General features: G+C 37.4%; 2 protein-coding genes across 2 annotated transcripts in view; one reads left to right on the top strand and one right to left on the bottom strand.

Moving 5' to 3' along the window:
- Window positions 1–27022, bottom strand: part of LOC127633040 (chemokine-like protein TAFA-1) — a 588934-nt gene that overhangs the window by 229568 nt on the left and 332344 nt on the right. The gene's annotated exons all lie outside the window — the stretch shown is intronic.
- Window positions 16495–27022, top strand: part of LOC127633041 (chemokine-like protein TAFA-4) — a 48349-nt gene continuing 37821 nt past the window's right edge. Inside the window, exons 1-3 of the mRNA XM_052111905.1 lie at window positions 16495–16577; window positions 16678–16792; window positions 25207–25362. Coding sequence (XP_051967865.1) covers window positions 16678–16792; window positions 25207–25362 — 271 coding nt within the window. The 5' untranslated portion in view covers window positions 16495–16577. The remainder of the gene's footprint in view (window positions 16578–16677; window positions 16793–25206; window positions 25363–27022) is intronic.

The following is a 27022-nucleotide window of genomic DNA, read 5'->3' as shown; positions in this document are numbered from 1 at the left end:
TTGACGTAAATAATAATAAAGACCCCAACAAAAATATTACCATGGTATTTTCACGTGTTTGTGCCATTAACAGATATGTGTTTTTTTAAGTACATATTATAGAAGTACAATGGTATTCTTTAAAGTACCTTGGAGTACAATGTAAATACCATGGTGCATGAAAATGGTTATCATTCAGTATCATGGTGTAGGGTGATACAAATAATTTTGAAATTTATGTAAATTATTTACATGAATATTTGGTGTCTTTAATGCCAGCATGCACTCGAGCTGGCATGATCCATGTTATCTCAGCATGATTAAAAATGTTTCCAAAGGGCATCTTGTGTGCTTCAATGGAAGCAAGGAATTTGCATAGATTTGATTAGTCACCAAGAATTAATGCAGAATCTTAAATATTCTTCATTTTAATTACTTTTTTGTAGAATATATATATATACAGTGAGGAAAATAAGTATTTGAACACCCTGCTATTTTGCAAGTTCTCCCACTTGGAAATCATGGAGGGGTCTGAAATTGTCATCGTAGGTGCATGTCCACTGTGAGAGACATAATCTAAAAAAAAAATCCAGAAATCACAATGTATGATTTTTTAACTATTTATTTGTATGATACAGCTGCAAATAAGTATTTGAACACCTGAGAAAATCAATGTTAATATTTGGTACAGTAGCCTTTGTTTGCAATTAAACGTTTCCTGTAGTTTTTCACCAGGTTTGCACACACTGCAGGAGGGATTCTGGCCCACTCCTCCACACAGATCTTCTCTAGATCAGTCAGGTTTCTGGGCTGTCGCTGAGAAACACGGAGTTTGAGCTCCCTCCAAAGATTCTCTATTGGGTTTAGGTCTGGAGACTGGCTAGGCCACGCCAGAACCTTGATATGCTTCTTACAGAGCCACTCCTTGGTTATCCTGGCTGTGTGCTTCGGGTCATTGTCATGTTGGAAGACCCAGCCTCGACCCATCTTCAATGCTCTAACTGAGGGAAGGAGGTTGTTCCCCAAAATCTCGCAATACATGGCCCCGGTCATCCTCTCCTTAATACAGTGCAGTCAGCCCTGTCCCATGTGCAGAAAAACACCCCCAAAGCATGATGCTACCACCCCCATGCTTCACAGTAGGGATGGTGTTCTTGGGATGGTACTCATCATTCTTCTTCCTCCAAACACGGTTAGTGGAATTATGACCAAAAAGTTCTATTTTGGTCTCATCTGACCACATGACTTTCTCCCATGACTCCTCTGGATCATCCAAATGGTCATTGGCAAACTTAAGACGGGCCTTGACATGTGCTGGTTTAAGCAGGGGAACCTTCCGTGCCATGCATGATTTCAAACCATGGCGTCTTAGTGTATTACCAACAGTAACCTTGGAAACGGTGGTCCCAGCTCTTTTCAGGTCATTGACCAGCTCCTACCGTGTAGTTCTGGGCTGATTTCTCACCTTTCTTAGGATCATTGAGACCCCACGAGGTGAGATCTTGCATGGAGCCCCAGTCCGAGGGAGATTGACAGTCATGTTTAGCTTCTTCCATTTTCTAATGATTGCTCCAACAGTGGACCTTTTTTCACCAAGCTGCTTGGCAATTTCCCGTAGCCCTTTCCAGCCTTGTGGAGGTGTACAATTTTGTCTCTAGTGTCTTTGGACAGCTCTTTGGTCTTGGCCATGTTAGTAGTTGGATTCTTACTGATTGTATGGGGTGGACAGGTGTCTTTATGCAGCTAACGACCTCAAACAGGTGCATCTAATTTAGGATAATAAATGGAGTGGAGGTGGACATTTTAAAGGCAGACTAACAGGTCTTTGAGGGTCAGAATTCTAGCTGATAGACAGGTGTTCAAATACTTATTTGCAGCTGTATCATACAAATAAATAGTTAAAAAATCATACATTGTGATTTCTGGATTTTTTTTTTAGATTATGTCTCTCACAGTGGACATGCACCTATGATGACAATTTCAGACCCTCCATGATTTCCAAGTGGGAGAACTTGCAAAATAGCAGGGTGTTCAAATACTTATTTTCCTCACTGTATATATATATATATATATATATATATATATATACAGAGGGTGCTGGCTCATATTCTTATCTATTATCCATTCTACCCTCTCTCTCGCTCTCTCTTCTCCCCCATGACTTTCTTATTTTCTTTTTCATTTTCCTTTGACATAGCTTTACAATTTGTCTGTCCTGATGGTATTAAATAGCATTTGTGTCCTCCTGTTTTCTACATTGATTCACTCAGAATGGCTGACACCCATTTCAATGGGATTCGCTTTAAATAACAGGCTTTAGTATGGGATACGTTGAATTCATAAGCTTTTCTGTCTGATCTGAGCAGTGTCAGTGAGAGTTGTCAGATTTAAATTAAAATATGTTGAGGTGTTACATCAACAGAAGCCAGAGCTGTTGTGTTCAGAATAAACCCACAATACTGATAATATGCATAGAACATTCCAACCTTAAACCATAGGTTACTCATCTTAGTGGATTGGGTTGCTTTGACATAAAGCGAAGCAATGCTTTCAGTATTCAGGTTACAACTCTAAAAGAAAAACATGAGCCTATTAAATGTGCTTCAGATTTGTGGGCGGCTTTAAGCGCTTTTGTGGCCCTAGAAAATGGAACCGAAATGCTGCTTTTCAATTGTGGAGATTCTTTGTCAACTGACAACAATCTTTATTGATAAATCTGTTTTGTTTTTTCAGTGGCTCGTATGTGCTTTCAAACCTATTGTGAGATTTAAAGGCTTCAGAGGTTGAGAGTATGCAAACTGTGTCTAAGCTTGTGTGTTAGTAAATTTACACACCGTTCTGTGTGGCAGATGTTGGTAATCTTTGTTAATAGACATCATTGTTGTCAGTGTGTGATTAACTGAAGCTCAAACCAAAGGAATACACATATTCATCCAATGTTTTGCTCACTGCAGTGGAGTGAGGGCATAGTTGTACAGTATACTGTAGGGTGTAAAGCACCAATTTTAAAACAACAAGCCAGTCAACACCCTGCATTACAGTGATTTTACCATGGCTAAAGAGTTACCTTATATAGGCCAAAAATTAAGTGAAATGCTCAGGGGCGAAAATTTCATCAAAATGTTGGGGGGGGGACAATAAACATAACAATTCTCAAGAGCAATTTTTGAAGGGGACACCAAGGGGTTTTTTGTTGTTGCCCCATTTGCATTTGTATCATTTTATTTCTTAAACAATTATTTTAAGAATATATCATTATATTATTTACAATACACATCTTTTAATGATATTTTAGGGGGGGACAACCCTCAGATGGGGGGGTCCTGACTCCCCCCGACCCCAAGGAGTTTTCCGCCTGTGGAAATGCTTAAAACCCCCTTAATCAAGGTAAAATCACTAATGCATGGCCTCGAGTGGCTAATTGCTTTTTAAAATTGTGACAGAACCAATATGATAAAACACAACACTGTTCAATAAATAATAATAGTTGAAATAAGTAATTCTTCCACCAAGTTTTATAGCATTAATATAGACTGTGTGGTTACAGATGTGGGCATATTTGCATTTTACACATGGTTTTGAACAGTACTTATCCAATAACAATTTTGAGTGGTTTCAATTTAGAATGCTATCACAATTTACTATTTATTTTATAATAAATAATTTAGCATATCAGACTGCTTTACTATGGCGAAGGAGGTCACCGATTGGCAGATATATTTGATATAATTTTCATTAGGATACATTACTAACGCTTTGAACAAAAAATTATTAACAACAAAATTAACAGAGTTTAATATGTCTACCTTACTATGTACAGTAGAATGACAATTCTGGAATAAGCTCACTGAAATATGCACAATTTAGTACCTTGAGAGACTTCACAGAACATTATTTGAGGTAAATTGGTTTGCAAAGAACATGGAGGTCTTTTCAGGGCATTGGCTAAGGTGGTTAAGCTACTTTGTCATGCCAGATTGATCACACTGTGAATTTATTGACAGAAGGTTGAAAGTTCTGCTCCTGAAATCAGTCTTTGCTTACTGAAATTTGAATCACTGCCCTTTAGTGGCCAAAGCTGGAGGTGATGTTGAACATATTGGCATATGTCTGCTTCAGTTTTCATTTGAAATGTCTACACAGTGGCACCAAAAGTGAGTTGTATTTTTATTTGTAAATTGTGTAATAAAGCTGAAGGGATAGTTCTTTCAAAAATGAAAACACTCTCATCATTTACTCCCCTTCATGCCATCCCAGATGTGCATGACTTTCTTTCTTCTGCCAAATAGGAGGAAAGAGATGCTGAATTTTTAGAAGAATATTTAATCTCTGTTGGTCCATATAATGCAGGTGAATATGTGCCAAAATTGTAAAGCTCTGAAAGTGCATAAAGGCAGCATAAAGGTAATCCATAAGACTCTAGCGGTTACATCCATATCTTCATAAGCAATATAAGTGTGGTTAAGAAACAGATCAATATTTATGTCCTTTTTTACTATCAATCTCCCCTTTCACTTTCACATTCTTCTTCATTTGTTTTTGGCAATTCCAGTCTTCGGACATATCGCCACCTACTGGGCAGGGAGGAGAAATTATGGTAAAAAATGACTTAAATAATGATCTGTTTCTCACCCACACCTATCATCACTTCTGTAGAGATTTAACCACTGGAGTCTTTATGTGCTTTATGGAACTTCAAAATTTGGAAAGATTTCTTCACTTGTGAGTGTGGTTTGAGTGTGTGTGTGTCTTTCTGTGTATGAAAGTCAGTGAAAGGGAGAATATCCACGAGAGGTTGGACGCCGTGGTCCTGAGGGAACACAGCGATAAGGTGTCACACTTCAGAGCCCCACAGACAAATTAATTCACTTACCGACACTGCTGACACATCTTTGACTTTGTAAAATGAACAATTGTTCACACTTTTTCTCTTTTTTTTCTTTTCCCTTCTTCCACTCTTTCCCCTTTCTCCTTCGGCCCTTCTCTTTGCACACCCGACACGTTCAGTCATTATTTTAATTATGCAGCAGCCTGTGGGAGTCTGGTCATTACTGATAGAGGGGTGTGAGATAATCGGGACTGTGACAGCATGCCTTTGTAGGGATGTGGGCAAGGAGAAAGACCCCATCTCTGACAGCGGTGGACCTCTCTCATTGATTGTCCAAATACACATTGAAACAAGACATAGTGACAGGGTCACACATCACTGTGATGATAAAAAAATGTAATACAATTTATCTGAGAAAGAATCAGGACTTCACAAGTAGAGCATGCGGAAGGGTTGTTTGTTTTTACTTAATTATAATTTTTGGTCAAATAGATGACATTTGTTTCCTTCATGAGATCATTTTACTCATTTGCTGTCAGAGACTGAATGTAGATCAGAAGGGGGTGAATGGTTGGCTTATTGAACTCATCATGGCCTCTCACAACCAATTCTCCAGGAGGTTTGGCTTGGGTGTTCTCATTGTTGTTTCATTTCAGATTCAACTTTGTCTAAGATGTTTGTCAACAAATCAAATGAAACAATTGTTGACATAATAGTGTAAGAGAACTAGGCCTGTACAATTAAAGGGATTTATTATCCAAAAATACACATTATCTCATCATTTACTCACCCTCATACCATCCCAGATGTGTATGACGTTTTTTCTTCTTCTGCAGAACACAAAGATTCTATAGGTCCATACCATGCAAGTGAATTAAAAAAATCACGTAAAGGGAACGTAGAAGTAATCCACTATAAATCTCCACATTAACTTTCACTTTCAGATGTGAAAGTGAAACTAAACAGGCACCACATCGGAGTCAGATGTTAAAAGTGAAAGTGGAGATTTAGAGTAAAAAAGACTTAAATATTGTTCTGTTTCTCACCCACACCTGTCATATAGCTTCTGAAGATATGGATTTAAACACTGGAGTCATATGGATTACCTTTCCTGTTTTTATATTTATATTATATTTCCTTTATGTGATTTGTGGAGCTAGAAATATCTGATCACAATTCACCTGCATTATATGGACAGAGCTGAGATATTCTTCTAAAAATCTTTGTTTGTCTACAGCAGAAGAAAGAAAGTCATACACGTCAAGTCAAGTCAAGTACATTTTATTTGTATAGTGCCTTTCACAACACACATCGTTTCAAAAGCAGCTTTACAGAAGATCAGGAATTAACAGATGATAAATCTAATGTCTATAATGATGATGAATCATCAGTGTGTAATTAGATAAAATATGATTGTTTATCGTGTTTAAAAATAAGTAATTAAATAATAATTGTATTAATAACCCCAGTGAGCATCTGGGATGGCATGAGGGTGAGTAAATGATGAGAGAATTTTCAGTTTTGGATGAACTACCCTGTTAATGTGGATAGCATAGATCATTTAATGCATTCAAATCTGAGTATCTGAGTGTGCGACATTGTAGAGATTTCTTTTACCACTCTAGTGAAGACATGTGAGATTACTAGGGTGTTTTATTTAGGAGAACAATCAGGAGTTTTATAGCAATCAGTAGTCTCCAGTCGTGTGGGTATGCGTGTGTTTGTGCTTGTGTGTGTAATATGTTTAAGAGTAGTGTGGTAATGTAGCAGATAGTACTGCTTTAGGGGAGGAAGTTATTAGCTTTTTAGTGCTAGTCTATACCTTCATAGAGTATACACTTAGGCTAGATTTAACACACACACACACACACACACACACACACACACACACACACACACACACACACACACACACACACACACACACACACACACACACACACACACTTGATTGTGGGGGCTCTCTATTGACTTCCATGCATTTTATGGATTTTATACAGATCTAACAATAATTTCTATCCCCAAACCTAACCCTACCCCTAAACCTAACCCTCACAGTTCATTTTTACATTTTGACCGGTAAATTCTGCAGCATCACAGGCCACTCTGGCGAGTTTTTTTTCATTCTATTAGTTTGTCAGCTTGTAAAATATATGTAAACACATCCTAGTGTTGTCCTGAAGGGGGCTCTGTAGGCGTACAGTACAGTCAGTAACACAGGCGTTCACATAGAACGGCTCTTATTAGCTTGTAGTCCCGCTGCTCATTAATAGTCTCTAACGCTGTGTGTCCACTGGCACGTGTTGAGCAAATATTTTAATCCAGACTTCAAATGATGACTGCATTCTTTGTGGCAATTTTGTAGCTGGGTAAGTAAACGAATAATAAATCAACACTGTTTATATATTTTGGGTATTAGCCTGGCATAGTCTTGTAAAAAGTTGGCATTTTTCCAACTGTAATCGTGCATCTTTAAGATGACATCATTGCTCGTATACTGAAAGCTAATAGTAGAAACATAAAGCACTACCTGTTGACTGATTCCTAAAGAAATGACTCTTTTGAGCCGGCTCTTTTGAATCTATAGCGTGAGACATAACAAGAGACAGTGTAATCTGATTCACTAACAAATTACTATTTTGAGCTGGTTCTTTTAGTGAATCAACAACTGTTGTCTGATTACCAAACACACGACTGTATGAGCTGGCTCTTTTTAGTGAAGCAAAAAGACGTATGAATCGGAGCTGACTGAATTGACTCACTCCAAATAAACCAAGAATTGCTACTGTGTTGTGTGTAGTTTTCGGCTCATGAGAGTTAGTAAACATGGATACAGTATTGTTTATTTGTCTCATATGTCTGTTAGATCCACTTGTATAATGCAATAAAAAAAACGAATAATGGCCGTTAAGAAATCCTATCATAAATCATAATTAAGCCAATTCATTTAATTAATAAAGGTTTACCCTAACCTTAACATAAAATGCTTGGGATTTTTTAGAAGTGAATAAAGATACATATTTTGTCTTTTTTATAACATTTTCAGTTTGAGGACCTCCCCAAAATGTGGGATTTGTTTTTAAAGACTTTTGGGAACATATATTTTGTCGCTAACAGTGTAGGTAAGTCAGAAAGAAACACATTTACATAGGTTTGTTTAAAAATATATATAAGATCAGAATAATAAAAAAAAAACTTGCTTGTAAATGAACAAATGAAGCAGTGAAGCATCTCATTCTGTTAAAATGAGGTCATCATGGTGGACTTCGTGGAGCTTGAACATCAGAGCAAAGCTAATTGGACAGTTAACAGTGCCAGGGCCATCTCAAGACACTCCCATGAGAACCAACACCTCAGCAAATGAGCTACGAGCCCCAAACTTCAGCTTACCACTAACTTTACATCTTATTCAGAGGGTTTAAAAGTGATGTTTAAATTAAATGCTTGAAGAAACACAGGCACGTTTTTAAGTTGTAAGGCAAGCACACACATGCACACATAAACCCCTGCAATGAAAGACTGGTTACAGATACGTCTTCTTACTGGGTCTGTGATGAAATAGAAGAGAGGAAAAAACAGTCTGGTGGAGTCATTGGATCTTGAGGACCGTGACTCCAGTCTGAGAAACTGCCGATGAATGAGACTTAAGTGCATTGAAGATCAATTCTTCTGTAACGTTAACTCTGTTCCCTTGTCAAAATGTTACCCTTGGGCTAAATACAAAAAAACAAAACAAACAACAAAAAAAAAAAAAAACTGTAGTAAGCTTAGGGCTGTGTAAGAGCTGACTGTTGAAAAGATCTGCTTAGATACGTATATATTCTTTAGACCTGCAACATACCTGCTTACACTTAGTTTTGTTTAAAATGCAACTTGTCGGTTTTTAACACCGCTGACACATACATTTGGCAACAGAGTACTTGTTTCAACCAATGCAGACCTGCAGCAATTTGTATTAATGATTGTATTTTTTATTTATTTTTTTAAGACACATAGTGTGTGTGTTCTCGTATAAATTTGTCCCCCAAAGATGGCTAAATATGACAAAACCTCCCTTTGGTGAGATTTGGGGATGTCCTCAATTGGAAAAAATGTTTCATACATAAAATATATATATAGGTTTTTCCTTGGAGTAGGGTTTTTGTTATGTTTTGTCTGTAGTATTAATAAGCAGCTAAATACAACATCAATAGAAGTCAATTGTTTGTCCCTATTTAGATTGCTAAGTAAATGTGCGTTTGTGCTTGTGTGTGTGTAAAAATAAAATCTGTTGTTACTGAAGTGTTTATCTAGCCTTGCATAATCTTGTAGATTAAACTTGGGAAGAAAGTCATGTACTGCTCTGTGGTAGCGGGGGCATGGTCGAGCACCCGTCCTGAGAGAGAGAAAGCGGTAAGGGCACTTACACCTGAGCTAAAATTATGTCTAACACCTGTCTATAATTTCAGTGAGCATGGGAAGAGTGGCATATAAACAGCCATGCCACCAAAGAAGGGAGAGAGAGAGAGAACGACATGAATGACCAGTGACTAGCATGTCTTATTGAGTGTTTTATTTCATTGGGAAGCTGAAGACTCAGAGATGTTTATGTTGACAAAGTTTGTGTTACACTGATCTGATTGAACTGAGAAAAGCACCGAGAAGATGTGCATGCAGAGTGTTGAAGGCAGAGAAATAAAGAGCCTTACTTGCCTACATCACTGCTCTCCGTCTCCTCCCTTCCATCTCCAAGCTTGAACACGTTACAAGCTCCAATAGTCTCTAAAATAATCATGCTCACACACACAAGCTTGTGAATACATATTTTAATGAGTTACTGTATAGTGAAATTGCCTACTTATCTCCAGTAATATCAGCTGAGTAATAGCTTATGTACTCATCTGCAAACAGACTGATACGCTGCAGAAACTCTTTGTGTCCGTTTAGATTGTCTGTCTGAGCTTCACTGTAGATGCTCACGCACATATACACACACAGACCGATATTGCCTGGAGTTGTGGGAATGCAGCAGGCTGGAAATGTTTCAATGAAAAGCCAGATAAATGCACCGGATGTCTCTGCCTCCCGCCGTATTTCAATATAGTGCATTTTTCCAAAAATCCGAGATACTTCTAAGAACTACTGTTGGCCCTCAATGTGCACATTTTTGGTGGAGCCCCTAGTCAGAGAGATAGAGTTGTTTTGCAGAGATTCATTTTTCTGCTCTGTTTGAGCCACAGAGCATGAAATGGTGTATTTAGGATCAGGACTATTGTTGCAAATGGCTTTTGTGGGTTAGAGAGAGAGAGAGAGTGAAAATGAGTGATAGAGAGAGAAAGGGTGAGAGAGTGAACAGAGCCGCAGGAATTTGATGACTTTTTTTATTGTGTCTCCTGGTGCTTGAGCTCCAGCTTCAGGACCTGGATTTTATGTTGGATATCAAGTGGCGAGTAATCAAGTAATCCCAAACCTGTTCCCATAGATTGGGTTGAATATTCGTTTACCTTGCATATTTCTGTAGATTTTTTTTTGTGTTTGAATTGGATTGCAAAATGTGAAATGGTTTGCAAAATAATATGTTTGAATTGGATGGCAGTTCTTAATGTTTTTATTGTGATATATATGGTTGTCTGGTAAGGTCCTTCCACAAATTTGCAAAAGGGTCAGTGAATTAACAGATGAGTGTCTTGAGCACCATGAATTAACTACAGACATTTTATGTGTTGCTCACTGTCCTTAAAGGGATAGGCAAAAATAGTGAATAAGGCGCAGATTGGATCATACACTCAAACATCATTGGTCTTGCTTGCCAAACCTGTGCAATTGTTGCTACGTTTGATTTGGGCGCTGGAAAATGTTGATCATTCATTAATTTGAGAATGAATGATGACTTACATTTCGGTCTGTTCACCACACATAGCAATTGTATGGCTTCAGAAGACTTCTTTATTGTCATTGTGCAGAGTACAGGTACAGAGCCAATGAAATGCAGTTGTTTTCACATATCCCAGCTAAACTGGGGTTAGAGCACAGGGTCAGCCATGAAACAGCACCCCTGGAGCAGATAGGGTCAATGGCCTTGCTCAAGGGCCCAACAGTGGTATCTTGACAGTGATGGGGCTTGAACCCCCGACCTTTTGGTCTTTAACCAAGAACCTTAACCACTGAGCCAACACCAGCCTTGTGCCAGAAATTCTCTGAAATTCAATTCACAATTCGCCGGTCAATTTAAATGACTCCAGCTAGCAGGTAATGTACAGTTGGTGCTGTGCTTTATTTTCAGGAAATCAGGCAAGTATTCCACCTTGGGATGTGTTGCCACATCTGAATGTGTCTGCAGTGAGATCCGGCCCTGAGATGATGGCAATAAATGCCAGGCACAGTTCTTTATCTTAGTCAGAGGTGGCTTTGAGCCTGTGCATGTCAATTAAGTTTTTGTGCGCTTGGCTATGTGTTTGTGATTAAGGTTAAGCCAAATGCAAATGAACCAATCTCCAGACAGAGCTTCCTACGCAGACCGTCCCACTCCACATAATGATCAACTCTGTCATGCTCTCTGTCATTTCGCTCAAGAGTCCTTCAGTTAATACACTGGTAAATACAACACACACAAGCTCACATGGATACACACACACTCACATCCAAATCCACCCATGAGCAAACAAATGCACATTTGCATGAGTTAAAGGCAATTAGAATTGTTGTATAGGAATAATGGTGTAAAATACTGGAGATAACAGGATGATTTACAATGTCATGACTGTGGACAGCAGTTTATGTGTGTTATGGTGTGTAGTCAGCTCTTGTGTGAATCCAAGAGTAATAAACACTCCAACACGAGCTGCTCTAATGAATGTGTCAGAACACAAGGCTGTTAGTAATACATGTTGTGGTTGTGCATGTGTAAAGAGAATGGTAAATGTGCTGCAAATCTGAGCAGCAGCATGTCTAATCAACACTCACTCAATCACACACATACACACATACACACATACACACACACATGTTGGGTTTTCATGTTTATGAGGACTCTCTATAGACTTTAGACTAATGGTTTTTATACTTTAGACTATAGATTCCATCCCCTAACCCTAAACCTAACCCTCACAAAAAACATTTTCAAAGAAACATCATTTAGTATGTTTTTAAGCGATTTTAATTATGTCCTCATAAACCACATTATAGCATAATACCCGTGTAATTACCAGTTTGTCACCTAAAAAATTCCTCGTCAAACAACCACCCACCCACACACACATACACACACACACACGTTAATGCAGTTGAATGGGGAATGTTTTATGAAGTACATAATTAAACACACAATCATATAATTTAAAAACAGCATGAGTCAAAGTGTTTGTGTGGATGTGACATGAAACTTTCATACACTCTCTCTCTCTCTCTCTCTCTCTCTCTCTCTCTCTCTCTCTCTCTCTCTCTCTCTATATATATATATATACACAGTACTGTACAAAAGTCACATAAGATGTTTCACAAAAGCATTTGTCTTAAGTTGGTTATATCTTTATTTATAACTTTTTACAGCTTTAGTGTGTTAATATGAAATATAAATGTTAGATTCCCAAACATTACTTTTGCAAATAGAAAAGATTAGACTAGATAAGATTAGAGCTTTACGGAAGCTGGACAAAGAGTGCTGCCACATCTAATTTGTTATACTGTAGCAAGAATAATTAGGACATTTCGAACTGAGAATGGGTAGGTTGTTGGTTACAGGTATTTCTTACAGTATTTTATATTTCCACAATATTTGTATGAAAACAAGTTTTTTCAACCTCTATAGAATTTAATCCATCAAATATTGGAAGAAATCGTCAGTTCACCCTAAATCAAGAAACTGAAATTGCAAATATGGTGGTGGCCAATAAAGATATCACCTATCATCTTTTTTTTTTACACTACCTGGCCAAGTTTTTCTATGAAAAGGTGACACTAAATGCATTAAGAATTGAGAATGCAGTAAATACAGTAAACTGAAATGTGTCAGACAATTGCAATCTGAATAAAATTAATTTTGATGAGAAAATGTTATCTGTGTGTGTACTGATGCTTAGTGTGTGCAACATAAATGCTTTTCTGAGTGTGATTCTGACTAGATAATTTAGTCTTGACAGCTGTGGGTAAAGTTTTTCAGCAAATATTGAGTTTTTATTTGTTTAAGATTTTGGAAATTTGGTAGTATATAATGGGCTTTGTGTATTTAGTCTGAGAAAATGATTCTGTGAAATGTGTGTATCCAATTGAAAAAACTATAATAACATATATTGACAAATTTCTTGGTCTTTTTGCTTAGATCTCCTGGATTTACAATTCACATAATGCCCACAAGGAGGCAGAGTGACACTCCAATCTACACATCACTCATTAAGATCTAAAGGGTTATTTTAAAGAAAACATGTCCAGGTCACATTTCACCCAAAATGAAAAAAGTTCTAATAATAAAAATAAAATAAAAGTATATTTTATGGACCATTTTATTGATGCTTTATTGATTTATTTATATATAAAAAAAAAAAGAATAATAATAATAACATAAAAGTATATTTTATGGACCATTTTATTGTGTTTTAGAATTTGTTTATCTATTTTTGATAATTTTGCATTGTGACATTATTTTCATGAGAATTAAGCACATTTTCCACCACATTCCCATTATTGGACTGCTTCCAGATGTTTTTTATTTTATTTTTTTATTTAATTCTCAATGGTCATTTCTTTTAAATTCTCATTACTTGATTATTTAAATCACAAGTTAAAGTGTAAAAAAATTCTACCAATATGTATGAATAGTCATTATTCAATTAGTCTTTTTTTTTGTTGCATAACAGTAAGGAGAATAAGGTAGAGCATAATTGTCATGAAAATAATATTGCATTGTTACAATGGTCCTAAAAAGGCTTACTTTTATTTATGCAAACTATCATTTCTAATTTATTTCTTGTAACTTGTGTGACTTATGTGAAATATGACACGGACATGAAAGGTTTTGTGAGATTCACCCTTTAGGCCTAACTGATCTATAGCCTATAATGGTGTTGCTGTTTGAGCACAATCCATGTAAAAACTTTAATTCTTCACATAATAATTCATACTTGTGAATAAAGTATATATTTGATATATTGACTTTCTTTAATGGTTGCTGACAATGTATATGTTAATGATGGTATATTTTTCATGTTGTCAATTGAATGGTAGAGGCAACAGTTATCGTGCTACTCAGTATTGGTGTATGTGTAAGTATGTCAAGATATGCTATAGAACTTGCAAGAGGTCCGTTGGTCTCTGTGAGTGTGTGATGTGGTTGTGAGATCACTTCAAGCCCAGGGGTAGGTGAACTACAGTAAACAATATATCAATATGTCCCATCACTGTGGCCTCACTGCCTGTGTGTGTGCGGGGGTGCCTTTGAAGAACAGGGCCCTGAGGGTGGATAATCCTCTCTTTTCCTCATTCCATCTCTGCTTCTCTTTTGCCCCGCTATGTCAATCCTTCCATTCAGTTCTCCATCTACGGCCCTCTCTGTCCTCGGATCATCTTATCTCATCTTTTAGTTTTTTTACTCTTTCAGTTTCAAATTGCTCTCATCATATACATGTCTTGGTTTTATGCCTATATGTACCGTTTGTATGTGTCATTTCATCAAACATCTTTCACAAGTATAGCCACAAACAATATGCGTTAACATGATTTTAGAGTGATAAAATCCCTTACTAACCTTTTCTGGGTACAGTTATGGCCAATTTTACAAATGACGATGTAATGTCAACAAACCCTAACACCCAAAAGTGACTTTAAAAATGTAAATTTAAACAACTTCACTGCTCAAATAATAAATTGCAAAAATTGGCCCCATTCACTTCCATTGTAAGCACTGTAAACTCAATATTTGCTTTTTTAAAAGAAAAGAATGGACGATTTATTTTTGTATAATAATGCTGTCGATTGAGTTTAACTTGTATTGATCCCAGAATATTCCTTTAAAGCCTCAGCACATTCACGGTGAAGTGCTTTTTCGCTCTTCACCCAGAACAAAAAAGAAGTTTGAAACAGTTGAGCAATGACATACTGTAAACATTCAGACACCAGCCATGCTGCTGTGGGATGAGTTTAGAGGAACATTTAAATATGAGGATGCTCAAGACTACATGTAAAACAACTAATATGACATATAAATGTGTTATCAATGACTTCATGCCTCATTCTGAGTACAATTTACACTAGATCAGTAAAAGAAGCTGTATTAACTACTCGATGATTATTTAAAGTAATATATATGCTGTAGAGAATGTGTCATTTGTAATGTTTAACCTGTGCATTCTTAGCACTAATGCTCTAACACACTACACAAGGCCATGATCTTAAAGTAGGTGGAGCTCCAGGTCACACCTACCAATGACATGGACCTATGGCATTAAGGGTGTGTTCACACTTGGCAGGTTTGATTGATTTAAACGAACCGAAAGGTGTGATTGCCCTGTTAGTGCGGTTCTGCCTGAATACTGGGTCTCGGTCCGCTTCCAAATGAACTCTGGTGCAGTTCGATTGATATACGAACGTAACATGGACCATAGACGTCTAAACGGACCAAAAACAGTAAGTAATTTGCCTAATACAGACCTCAAGCATACCTGGTTTTTCTCATCATAGGAGCTATGATGCCCATTACAGTTCGGTACAGGCATCGGAACCGCCGTCAGCCGTCCTTGCAGCATATCTTCGTTTGTGTGTACAACGGAGGAATTCCTGGCACTGTTTTGACTCCTTTACACATTTTATTAGCTCTTTGTTTGTTCTCAGCTAGTAAAAATACCACCATATATACATATATAAATCCAAAAAGTGCATTTCGCCCAGCAGCCAGCATTGTTTTTGGATGTTCGGCAAGTTCTGTCAAAACATATACGTCATAAAAGCTGTCCAATCAGGTTGTGACTTTTGTTCCTGATGCCTTTGGTTTTGTATCGTTAGGTTCAGTGTTAGAAATGCCAGTGTGAACGCTAAGCGAACCAGGACTAAATGTCCAAGAGGACCAAGAGAACCGAACTACAAGTGTGAACACACCCTAAGAGGGTGTTCAGCAGCCGGTAAGAATCTTTCCTGTAAGTTCACCTTGACAAGCTGTTACAAACCACCAAAACTCAAAAACACCTTTTTGGCAAGATTTAGTTCTAAATGACGTCACAGCCATTTCTTTTCCAATTTTGTAGGAACTATTAAGTTCTTCAAAAGTCCCAAACAGTGGAACTTTGTCATCTTCAAAAAAGGACTGAAAAACACACCTCTTTCAGGAGCACTTCGCTGCCTAGACTTTTCGCATCTGTTCAAAACCAACAGTTCAACTTTTTTCTACTTAGACTTCTTTGTAATCTTGTACTACTCTAGTACCTTTCAATTAGATTTGTAGTCCAACTTGTTTTGTCTTCTCTGTTGGATCAACTGCTCCAGCTTTATTCTCATTTGTCAGTCGCTTTTTCACAGTAAAGCATCTGCTAAATTAATGAATGTAAATGTAAATGCAGTTTTGTGTCTTGTCATGTCTCAGGGCACCAAGTGAGCCAGAACTGCCACTTAAAATACTAGGTTTATGATGCTCCAGTTTCCATCCCATGAACTGATCCATCTCTTTCCCTCTTTTTCTTTTGTCTCCTTAGGTTCTGAAATTTTTTTGAGGAAGCGAGGGCATACAGAGGAGGCGAGAAGGAAGAGGACATGGCCAGCTCACAGGGAAGACAGTGATCTGACTGGCCAGAGAACACAGGGCAGAAAGGTAACTTGGTTCTGTATCCTCACAACCTTCAACACAGAGTGATGAGGAAGAATTAGACCTTATTTCAACACTCTATTTCTTTGTCCCGGTCTCTTTCTAGATGAAACTGTGGGTGCGGTCAGTGTGGCCATTGCAGGTTATACTCTTGGTCACCTTAGTAATTTGGTCGTGCCAGTCAGTTTCGGCGGGTACGCGGAGTCTGCGGGGACATACAGGTTTGCCAAAGCCTATTTTCTTAATTAGAGGAGAATATGTCGTTATGAACATAGGGCAGATTCTCCAATTCACTGTCATCATTGTACATGTGAAGCATTGCAAGTCTCAAACCAGACTGATCACTGATGTTATGACACCAAACAGCAACATTGCATAATGAACAGCCAATAATTGTGAACAGCAGAGGAAGTCAGTGAGCCTTTCATCTTCAGCTTGCAGCTTATAAAAGGACATTTCACAAAGTTTTGACCTCTAATATGAACACATAATTACTGATATTGTCTGTGCTGTCCTATTGAGGAAAATAAACGCAGATTGTTTGCATCTGTGCCTTATTTTTGTGAGTGTAAGCTACTCCTGTACTCCTGTACAGCAGTAACAACAAAACAGACAGCAGCAAAGTCACCCCCTAAATTGGTGTAAGCATAGGGACAATTTAATAATGTCTGTATTAATATGATTGATCTTAAATGGTCAGGTAATAAACTTCTCACCTCATCACACACGGAAACTAAAATAATGTCCACTTCCCCATGGTAATTGACACCCATGAGCTAACTAATTCTAATTTGCATAATTCATGATAGCTTCCCTCATGGCGACAGAGTGACCAGCAGAAGATAAATATTTTAGCATATCAAAAGGTCAGACTCTGGCTCTTTCATTCATATTATGCAAAGTCCTTCCTCAATGTCAGTGTTGCTCCAGCTAATTATCACACTTTCTTTAATTACGACTTCTCTTTTTTTAGTTGTTGGTAATGCAAGGTGACCTTTTTGCTGGAACAGAAATGCCAAAAGCATCTCGAGCCAGTATGACTGATGATGTTACTTTTCATTCTGATATGTAGAAGAGGTTTCGGTTTTCACAGAGGTGATTTTAATCAGTGCATGGTGCTAATTATAGCAGCAATGTGTTGTGAAGGTCACAAAAGTTTTCAGATTTCATATCTGAATTCCAGCAAAGTATAGCAACCATTTGCACTTTTGGCTAATTCTAGCTAATTGAAAAAAATAATAAAAAAAAAAGGTTTTGGAGTTCCCTTCTCCCGTTGCAGCACTAAAAAAATAAGTCAACAGAAAATTTAAAAAAATCAAATAACACTTATTAAAGTAACAGAAATAGGAAGTTTCAAAGGATTCAGGAGAGGGCAAGGCCAAAATAACAAACAGAAAGTATCTTCTCTGCCTTCATAAAATTACTAGTGCGAGAATCAAAACTAACTTACCTAACAAAGAAAATGCAAATAAACAACATATACCCCAACTCTCTCACTAGCCACAGGAGAAAATACAAGATTAACCAAATGACACCCACCCCCCTACAACTTCTGTATATACATTTACTATTTACAATATTTACAAAAAAGCAATAAGAACTGTTTACAACTTAAACGACAGAGATCAATCTAAGCAAAGCTGACAATTTACACAAGGATTATTTCTATTTCTTCTGCTCCAAACTTACTTCAAACATACTTCTCTGCCTGCTCGTATGAATGTAACACATCATAAGAAAATGTTTCACTGGTGTTCTAATGCATTTTGGACCGCATCGTTTATATGTATAAATGTTTTCCATCTGCAAGGACAAAATATTAAATGAAACAAATGACAATAAAGTGTAAAGTAATCACAATACTTTTTGAATGTAACTGTAATTGCATTTTTAAATATGTAACCCTGTTACATTCATTACTCACCAACCCTGTATATATATATACAGTAGGAATGTGGAAATGTTTTTGCCACTTGTGAAAATCTTTTTTATATTGGACCAATTCTTCTTCTTACATTGGCGCAGGGTTTATTAAGGTTGTTGGCTGACACACTAAAGCTATTTGAAGATACAAAATAATCATCATAAGTCAATGTTTTTATTTTTTTACATTTAAATACATTTAGTGTATTTAAATTTTGAGAAAAGCAATTCCTCATTGCAGTACCATTTGTGACCACATGGTGACTCTGAAGCTCTATAAATGCCTATACAGGACTAACCCCTCGTAAGTCTGAATGAGAAGTAGTAATGGGTTATATATGAGTTATAAGTTCCCCTGACGGAACATGGACACTAATGGAAATTGATGGTCTGAATCTCACCCAAACAAGGCGAAGGGCCTTTGACAGATGGTTGACACTGAAACTAGACACTACAATTAATGGCCCCTTTTTCTTGTCTTACGTGTCCTCACACTCGTCTCATACTTGTCCATGCTTGTAGGTAAATAGAGACAACAGAGTGTGACCAGCTATGTTCCTGTCTGCTTTAATATGCCCTTAGGCAACAGTGAAGTCTTACAAAAGTCTCATTGTGCTTTGCATTTAATGAGCACACACACACATATTCACCTTCATTCCTACATGAGCCGTTTGTGGCTATTTTCAACACAATGCTCCAGCCTTCATAAAGTACGTCACTGGGCCACTCACTCGAAGAGCACGTTTGTGTCATGTATGCTGTGCTATGGTAAGCACCAGTCTTTGCCAGTGTTTTACTTTTGACATAAAGATTAAACACACAGTTTCAAACATCCATGCAACGTTGTTTCAACCTGTGATGAAATTTGACATATCCAAATTAAAACGAACAGCGCCTGGAGCATTTACCTGACCACGGTAATGTGTGGAACATGTTAGTTGTTTCAGCTGCTATAGTGATCTTGTTAGGAAGCTTGTTAGTTTCACATTGCACTTTTTCTTGTGTCAGTTTCTTGTAACTGAATGTCCTTTCTTATAATTGAATCAATTGTTCGCTATGGTTTAATTTTATGGGGTTCACATAAAATATCTTACTTTCAATGAAGAAAAAAACTATGCAAGGTGCAATACAGCTACTTGAAAGAAAACTTTATATAACAGCAATGGGAGGCTTCATTGTTTGCGTGTGATATTGCTTAATAATTTAGTACAATTGATGTAAAAGCATTGCTGTAATTCCAATCATATTATCAGTATTAGAATGGCACATCCCAATGATATCCCACTGACAATGTCTGATATTAGCTCTCACTGTTTAACTCACACCCTAGACTAAATTAAACATTCATATCACATACCTTAGTGTGTGAGATATTAGCACATTTTTAACTATTTGCTGAGTGTCATTATCCAACATGATCACACAGGAAGCCAGAATGTTGCTTCCGAATGTTCCAGTACCCTGACATCTGCCCCATTATGCCAAGTTACTGACAAGCAGCATCTCCCATTAGACATTCTGGGGTAGATTTATTAAGAATGAATTGCGACCAGTAAAAGTGCTATTTTTTTGCATGTGCCCTCTGCGCTATTTTAGCGTCCAAATCACTAATTACATTTTGCAGATAAGCCAACGGGTCAAACATGCCCACAAAATCACTGCTGAAGTATGTCCGATCCTGAGCAATACTGTATATGGCAGAGAATGCCACAGACCACCGTATTTGACACACCCTGCCAGGACTGTACAGCATCACAGTGATCCAGACACCTGGATCATCTCTTAAACATGTAGGACGTGTGCTTGACAACACCGCACATCTGGATATATGCCAGTGTATCAGGGCGGAGAGCAGGGCCAGGTGGTTATTCTGCACACCCGGTCCCTTATCAGGCTAATTAAGCCTCCTAGAGGGATAAAGGCTGACTGCGGATGGTGGTGCGACAGATTAATTAATTACTGCTGACAGGATTGGTTGGGAACGTTCACAAACATCTATTTTAAATTAAATAAATTTTACCGCCTACTTTCATATGGCGGAAATAGCGCAATCTAAATTTCGCTAGGCAATTTTTGTGAGTGAAACACAATCAACAATGAGGCTAATTTACATAAAATATAGGAAAGGAATGACAATGACTTCACTTAAATACTCAAGACGCAGAGAGATTTCAGTGCTGATTGTGCCTGCTAAAATAGATTATGGGTGCTTAGTGACTAAGATGCTGGTTTTTGCGATGATATACCATGTGCAAAAGTGGTGCAACTGTTGAATCTGCCCCTTCATACTTTTGCAAGGGTGTTTACCTTCTCCTGTACCTGACTAGAAGCGTGTTGTGTCAGCAGTCTGGGAAACTGAAACTTACATGGGGCCTTACGTTCAAAAACACTTCCCACTTCGGCCACTGGGGGCAGTGCTTCAAATTTCGCATTGACCGAGTTTAGCTCAAAATATGTCAACCTTCTGTTTTCAAATTCACTGTGAGATCAGTTGGAATCATCTTCTCTCGGAAATGTTAACAGGAATGATTTTGGAATTGGTTGCAAGGGCTTATGCTAAGTGAAGCTGGTGGAGAGAGGGGTATTTTGTAAACCCATCTCTCTTTCTCTATTTTTCTTTCTCTTTGTTGGAAAAAGAAGGGTTTTGTCATGCTGAGTGAGTTTTATTGGACATAGATCTGTGTTTAAATGAGGTGTTTGCACAGGGAAGCTCAACCATTCAAACCACTGAAGGGCTCAACCATTTTTTCCTGCTCATTTTTTAGTTTTTTTCTTGTCCTGGTAATATTTTCACTGTCCCGGAGGCAAAAAAAATTTACACATAAAAATATAATTTGTAAACATTAGGAATAACTTAATTTATAACTTTAACTTTATTTATAACAAATACAGTAACAAATAACTTTCATTTTGAAAAGTTAAATACATTTTGAATGGTTTATAAATTGCATTATTTGCTGTAAATTGTATAGCTATAATGTAACTCCATACAGGACACATGTATGTCATGTCATTGCATAAACTCATAGACTGACGTTTGCAGAAAAGTGATGGCATAAGTGTATTCTGTGCTATTTGATTTGTCTATATTAGACATGCATCAAACAGATACAGGAATAACCATTGCATTGTGTCTTACTTTATTTTTATTTTTTTTATCGTCTTGTGAAATAAGTGTTTTTTTGTTTGTTTGTTTTTTTACAGTTTGTCAAGTTAAAAATAGTTCAAATTCACAGACTCTTGCAAAATGTAATTAGTTAACCTTAAAAAAAGAGTGCAAACTAATTGCCTTACAAATGTTTAATTGTCTCAAATAGAATAGGAATTATATAAGGAACCAGTTTTATTGCACCCTAATTCATAATTCTTACACTCACAAAAGAGAGCCACAACATGTCTGGCCTTTAGGTGCTGACATGTCAGTCAGGCTATTGACAGCAGAAAGACATGCTTCTTGATAAATCACACAAACAAATCATCCACCTTGCACTGTCAGAATATATCAATTGCCTGGCTGCCCCACCAGCTCAAGGTACTGGTGTATAGCCAGACACCCAGATGCGTCTGAGGCAGGGATAGAGACTGTTAGCCGTGCTTGAAATCTTATATGATTTCATGCTGATCTGAGATTTATTGTTCTGAGGCCATCATAACAGCACTTTAAAATCTAGAACAAGATGGCTAAGGTGGAATATTGAGAGGTTAAGTCCAGTGTTGGGATCCTGGATGAGATGCTACGCAAAATCGTCCAATTATCCCCAGGGTCTGCTCACTGTGCTTAATGACGCAAAGGATAATTTTACAAATGAATACTACTGCCAACTGTGTAAAAAGGGTCAGATCCAGCTTAAGTTTGCATGTTTTTTTTTTCATTATTAGCTTAATATCTTAATACATGTGTTTATGTGCATCTATTAATCTGTAATAAATGTGTAATAACATATACCAAGCTCTAAAAAGTCATTTCTGTGGATTGTAGGTAGTTCTAGTCCCTTGGAGAGGAGGGGGAAATTTTGTCAGATGAATTTGTTTGAGTGACCAAGCGGTGACACCTGTCTGTGTGTGGAAGGTGATTCAGACATGAGTAAAAGTGTTAGGGGTGAGAGCTTTATCATGCGGTTGGCTGGATTATTTCTCTGTATGTGTGGGTTTTAAACCCAGGGAATTGCTCATTTATTTAACTGTGAATGACTCTTTATGGTATATTAAGTGCTGCTGTGTAAGTCCGTGTGCCAAAAGAAGCAAGCAAGCTACTTAGCTGTAACCAGGGATGTGGGTGAAGGTAAGAAGTGGGGTTCTGGGTTGGTGCTCATATCATTTCTGTGACCCCATTATGACAGTAGGAGGCAGTATGGGCTTTTCTTGGGGTTTGTTGGTGATGGGACATCTTCCCTTGAGCTCTGAGCCTCCAGCTTCTCTGCAAACTAACAAGGCACACAAGACTCAAGATTTCACCCTCACACACACACACACACACACACACACACACACACATGCACAAAATTGGCACACATGCTGAGCTTCCAGAATGCAGTCATACTAACAAGCTAGTAGCTTATGAAATGGGTTGGGCTTTTATAGAACCCAAAATATTGTTATGTTCAATAATGTTAGCATTGAATTATGCACAGAAAACCATTCTCTTAAAACTAAGGTTACACTTAGAAACTAAATGGGTTTTCACAGCCTTACAGGTACAATATAGCCATTAGGAATGTGCACGGGTACCGTTTTTAATATTCGGTTAACCTTAAGGTTTCAAGAAGGGTTAATAATTTTTTTTAAATTAAATTAAAATAAAAACAGGCGTTACACTGCTGCGGTTAAATAGCCCTTTTGGGGTGCTTGAATTTTATTAATTTGTCCCATTATTGTATGTAAATATGCACACCAGAGCAAAGGGGAAAAACACCATTGTACTGTTTATCAAGCGATGAAGCTGGTGTCTAAAAATGTGGCGATCCTGTGCGAGACACTGAAAAAAAAACAGTGAGATTTGAAATCAAAGACGTCCGTCCAGCACACTAACAGTAACAGCACAGAAGTTCACATAATTAAGTTTGAACAGTCCCTAACTCGTCTTATACTTAAAGAACTGACGCAAACCCAGCAGGAAAACAAGACGGTTTGTCAGAATTCATCGAGTTTGGGTTGGGTTGAAGACCTCAATTACACATGTAGAATAATCGAATGGTGATTTTGATATTCCAACACGAATGTCCCAATTTAACCCCTGCCTTTGTGTATTTTTCGGAGGGTGAATACAGGTAAAGAGTCACACTTGAAAACTGGCCATTGATGTTGTTTTTAAGTTATGATCTAAATGGCAAGGTTATTGTCATCCCATAGTTTAAGATAATCGTATGCTTAATGTTCATTTTTAGTAATGGAAGAATATATATACATAATGGTAGATGATTAAGTTTAAGTAGTTTATTTAAATTGTCCCACTTCACCTGTATTCACCTTAATTTCTATTTCATTGGAATGTCTATTAAATGTATTGCCAAGCATTTCTTTCCATTTCCCCTTATTTAAATAACACAGCCATTTCAGACCTGTCTTGTTCTTTTCTGAAATGGATGTTTGCCAACAATGTCGCTTGACTCATAAACGTTCACCTGAAATCCATGTCACCTGCTCTCAGTTCAGATCCCTTCCTCCCTCTCTTTCTCATGACAGCTGGACAGATGGTTATATGACAAATAAATATACTGTATAAGTAAACACTGACATATTTACTGACATATAAGGAATGCTGGCATATTTGGACTTAATAAATCTCTAAATTCTTTGTCCACGCTGTGATTTAAGTTGTTTGGATGTTTATTTTGCTAGCCACCTGTTATAACAGCTCATAAACATGTCATAGTGAGTTTTGGGTGGTCATATTATTCCACAACCTGACACTCGCCCCTGTGCTGCTTTGAGAATCCCACTTTTCTTCAAGCCAAATCTGGGCTGTGATTCAGCACTCATGTCTCTTATTTACACTCTGAAAAGGAGAACTGTTCTGTGTTCATTATGTATACAACTCAGCCAAGGGGAAGTGAGAGAGGGGAGACTCAGTCCTGGAAGCCCTTTAGCTGCTTGTTAGATGCTGCCACTCTCATTAAATATAGACCTTTTTTCAAGTAGCGGGTGGTTTATTATTATTAATAGTTAGGGGTAAATTCATAAGAAAACCAAGTTTATGTTTATTACATAGAGTATACTGGACTTCTAGAAATAAAGTTGGCATTTTCTCATTTGATCTCTCATACTCTCTCTCTAATTGCTAACTGACAGAACGGGGTTTACATGCTAATGTTACAATTTCTCTAGCTGGGAAACAGAAAATCAGCATACTGTATCTAGGTTAAAGGGACAGTTCACACAAAAATACTATACTTTTCTGACTAGCTTTCTACACTGGAACACAAAATAAATGTTTTGTGCAATGAAAGTGAACGATGACTGAGACTATCATTCTGCATAAAATCTTCTTGGAAGAAATGGTCACCCAGGTTTAGAAAAAATATCAGGGTGAGTTAATGATGACAGAATTTTCATTTTTGGGCAAACTATCTCTTTAGCACTCCCATTTTAAAACAGAGCAAAACATTTGCCTTTTATTATTATTATTATTATTATTATTATTTTCCACAGGAGATTAAGGGAGTGTTATCAGTACTAATATCATTATGCTTTTATCTGTCATACCTTACCTCAGCTTCGTACCAGGTAAAGCAGGGAACATGTGAGGTTGTGGACATCCATCGCTGCTGTAATAAGAACAAGATTGAAGAACGTTCACAGACTGTCAAGTGCTCCTGTTTTCCTGGCCAAGTCGCCGGGACAACACGTGCCCAGCCGTCTTGTGTGGAGGGTAAGCACTGTTCACCTGTTTATGTATGCTTCTTTATATGTATACTTTTGGTTCACACAACCATCTTTAATAACTTTAAATGTAGGCTACATTTAGGAGTAAACTGTTTACCCCTAATATTAACGTTCAGCTCGGGTGATCCGATCACAAGTGGTTATCTCTTAATGTTTAGAGCAAAAGGCTTATTGTTATTTTAGTTGATTTACTGGAGATGAGAAGTAGTATATTTACTGAATATGTGTTCTGCACATTATCTACATTTATTAATTTACATTTATTTCTATGGATAGAGCTAAAGGGCAGAAGTAGTGTCTGGGAAACCTTTTTGAAATCAACAATTATTTTAACAACTTAGTTTGATTTACCATAATTACGCAACTTCACTTTTTACAGACAAAGGCAAAATATTAGGTAGGTCAGAGCTGTTATCAGTACGACAAATATGACTACACTGTCCTCCTCACTATCTCTTCTCTATTGACTAAAGGTTTAGGACAAGAGAGCGCTGTTTGGGTGATGAAGGAGCTTTAAATGTGTCCCTACGGTCATGCCGTGCGCTCTTTAGTTATGAAGGCAAGAGGCCGAATGCTGGGAAGCATTTTTCTTCTTTGTATTCTTTGACATCTGAGACAAAAGACCCCAATAGAAAGTGTTGAGGTTGCACCAAGGGAGGTATTCTATGTTATGACTTTCACAGCTCTCCGTGACTATACTTCATGTAATGACAAAAATTGGTCCTATGCACATTTTATATTTTCCACAGATATGAATTTATGAGACTGTGTTATGGAGGTGAAAATTATAAAAAGCAAGCAAACAGAGGAATTTTTGGCCCAGACACTTTAAATATCTGGAATATTTTTGTCACATTTGGAGGCATTTAAGACCAGGTTAATTTCTAAGTGTGTTTGGGCATGTGTGTGTGTGTGTGTATATAAATGCATATATATATATATATATACTATATACATTTAATTTTTTTACATTTGTTAAAATTCTTTAATGCACTTCTTTGCACAAATACATACAAACTGAACAACAGTTTAAACAACAGTTACATGAACTTAAATGAATGTTTATTAATGCAAGCTGTGGCAAAATCTAATTTTTGTCACTTTCAGTGGCATTTTTGCTGTTTATTTCGGAAACCTGATAGAAATTCCCTGGGAAAGAGAACTGAATATAAGAACAATAAAAAGGACAGAAGTATACACACATAAAGGTAAATTAATGTATTCACATTTGATAAGGGATGCGGATTGATTGTATATTTTAATGCGTAATGTGTATATTCAGAGACCAAGACAATAAAAGAAAGTGAGTAAGAGAGACAGTGTGTGAGCTCACGAGAGGTCATGCTGGCTTTGTGCTGATATAACAGGGAGAGTCAGTATGATTGACCTGTGTTTGTTCCAGTGAAGGAGGGAGAGGTGAGGGTCATTGCTCTCTATCAACACTGCTGGATCTCTAGATCCCTCAGGCCATCAGTCTCCTTTTCTTCCCTAGGAATACCCCTCAGGAGGAAGGTCACAGATGAACCTATCCTCAAGTTCATGAATATCTAATACATATAGCAGGACTCAGGAGCAGCTACCTACAAGAAGAGACACTACTAACTTCATTTTTCAGTACTGTGTCAAGCTCAGCTGGTTTCAAAATG

Source organism: Xyrauchen texanus, chromosome 39, assembly GCF_025860055.1.
Source record: "Xyrauchen texanus isolate HMW12.3.18 chromosome 39, RBS_HiC_50CHRs, whole genome shotgun sequence".
Classification (NCBI taxonomy): domain Eukaryota; kingdom Metazoa; phylum Chordata; class Actinopteri; order Cypriniformes; family Catostomidae; genus Xyrauchen; species Xyrauchen texanus.
This window is presented reverse-complemented; position numbering and strand designations above follow the sequence as displayed.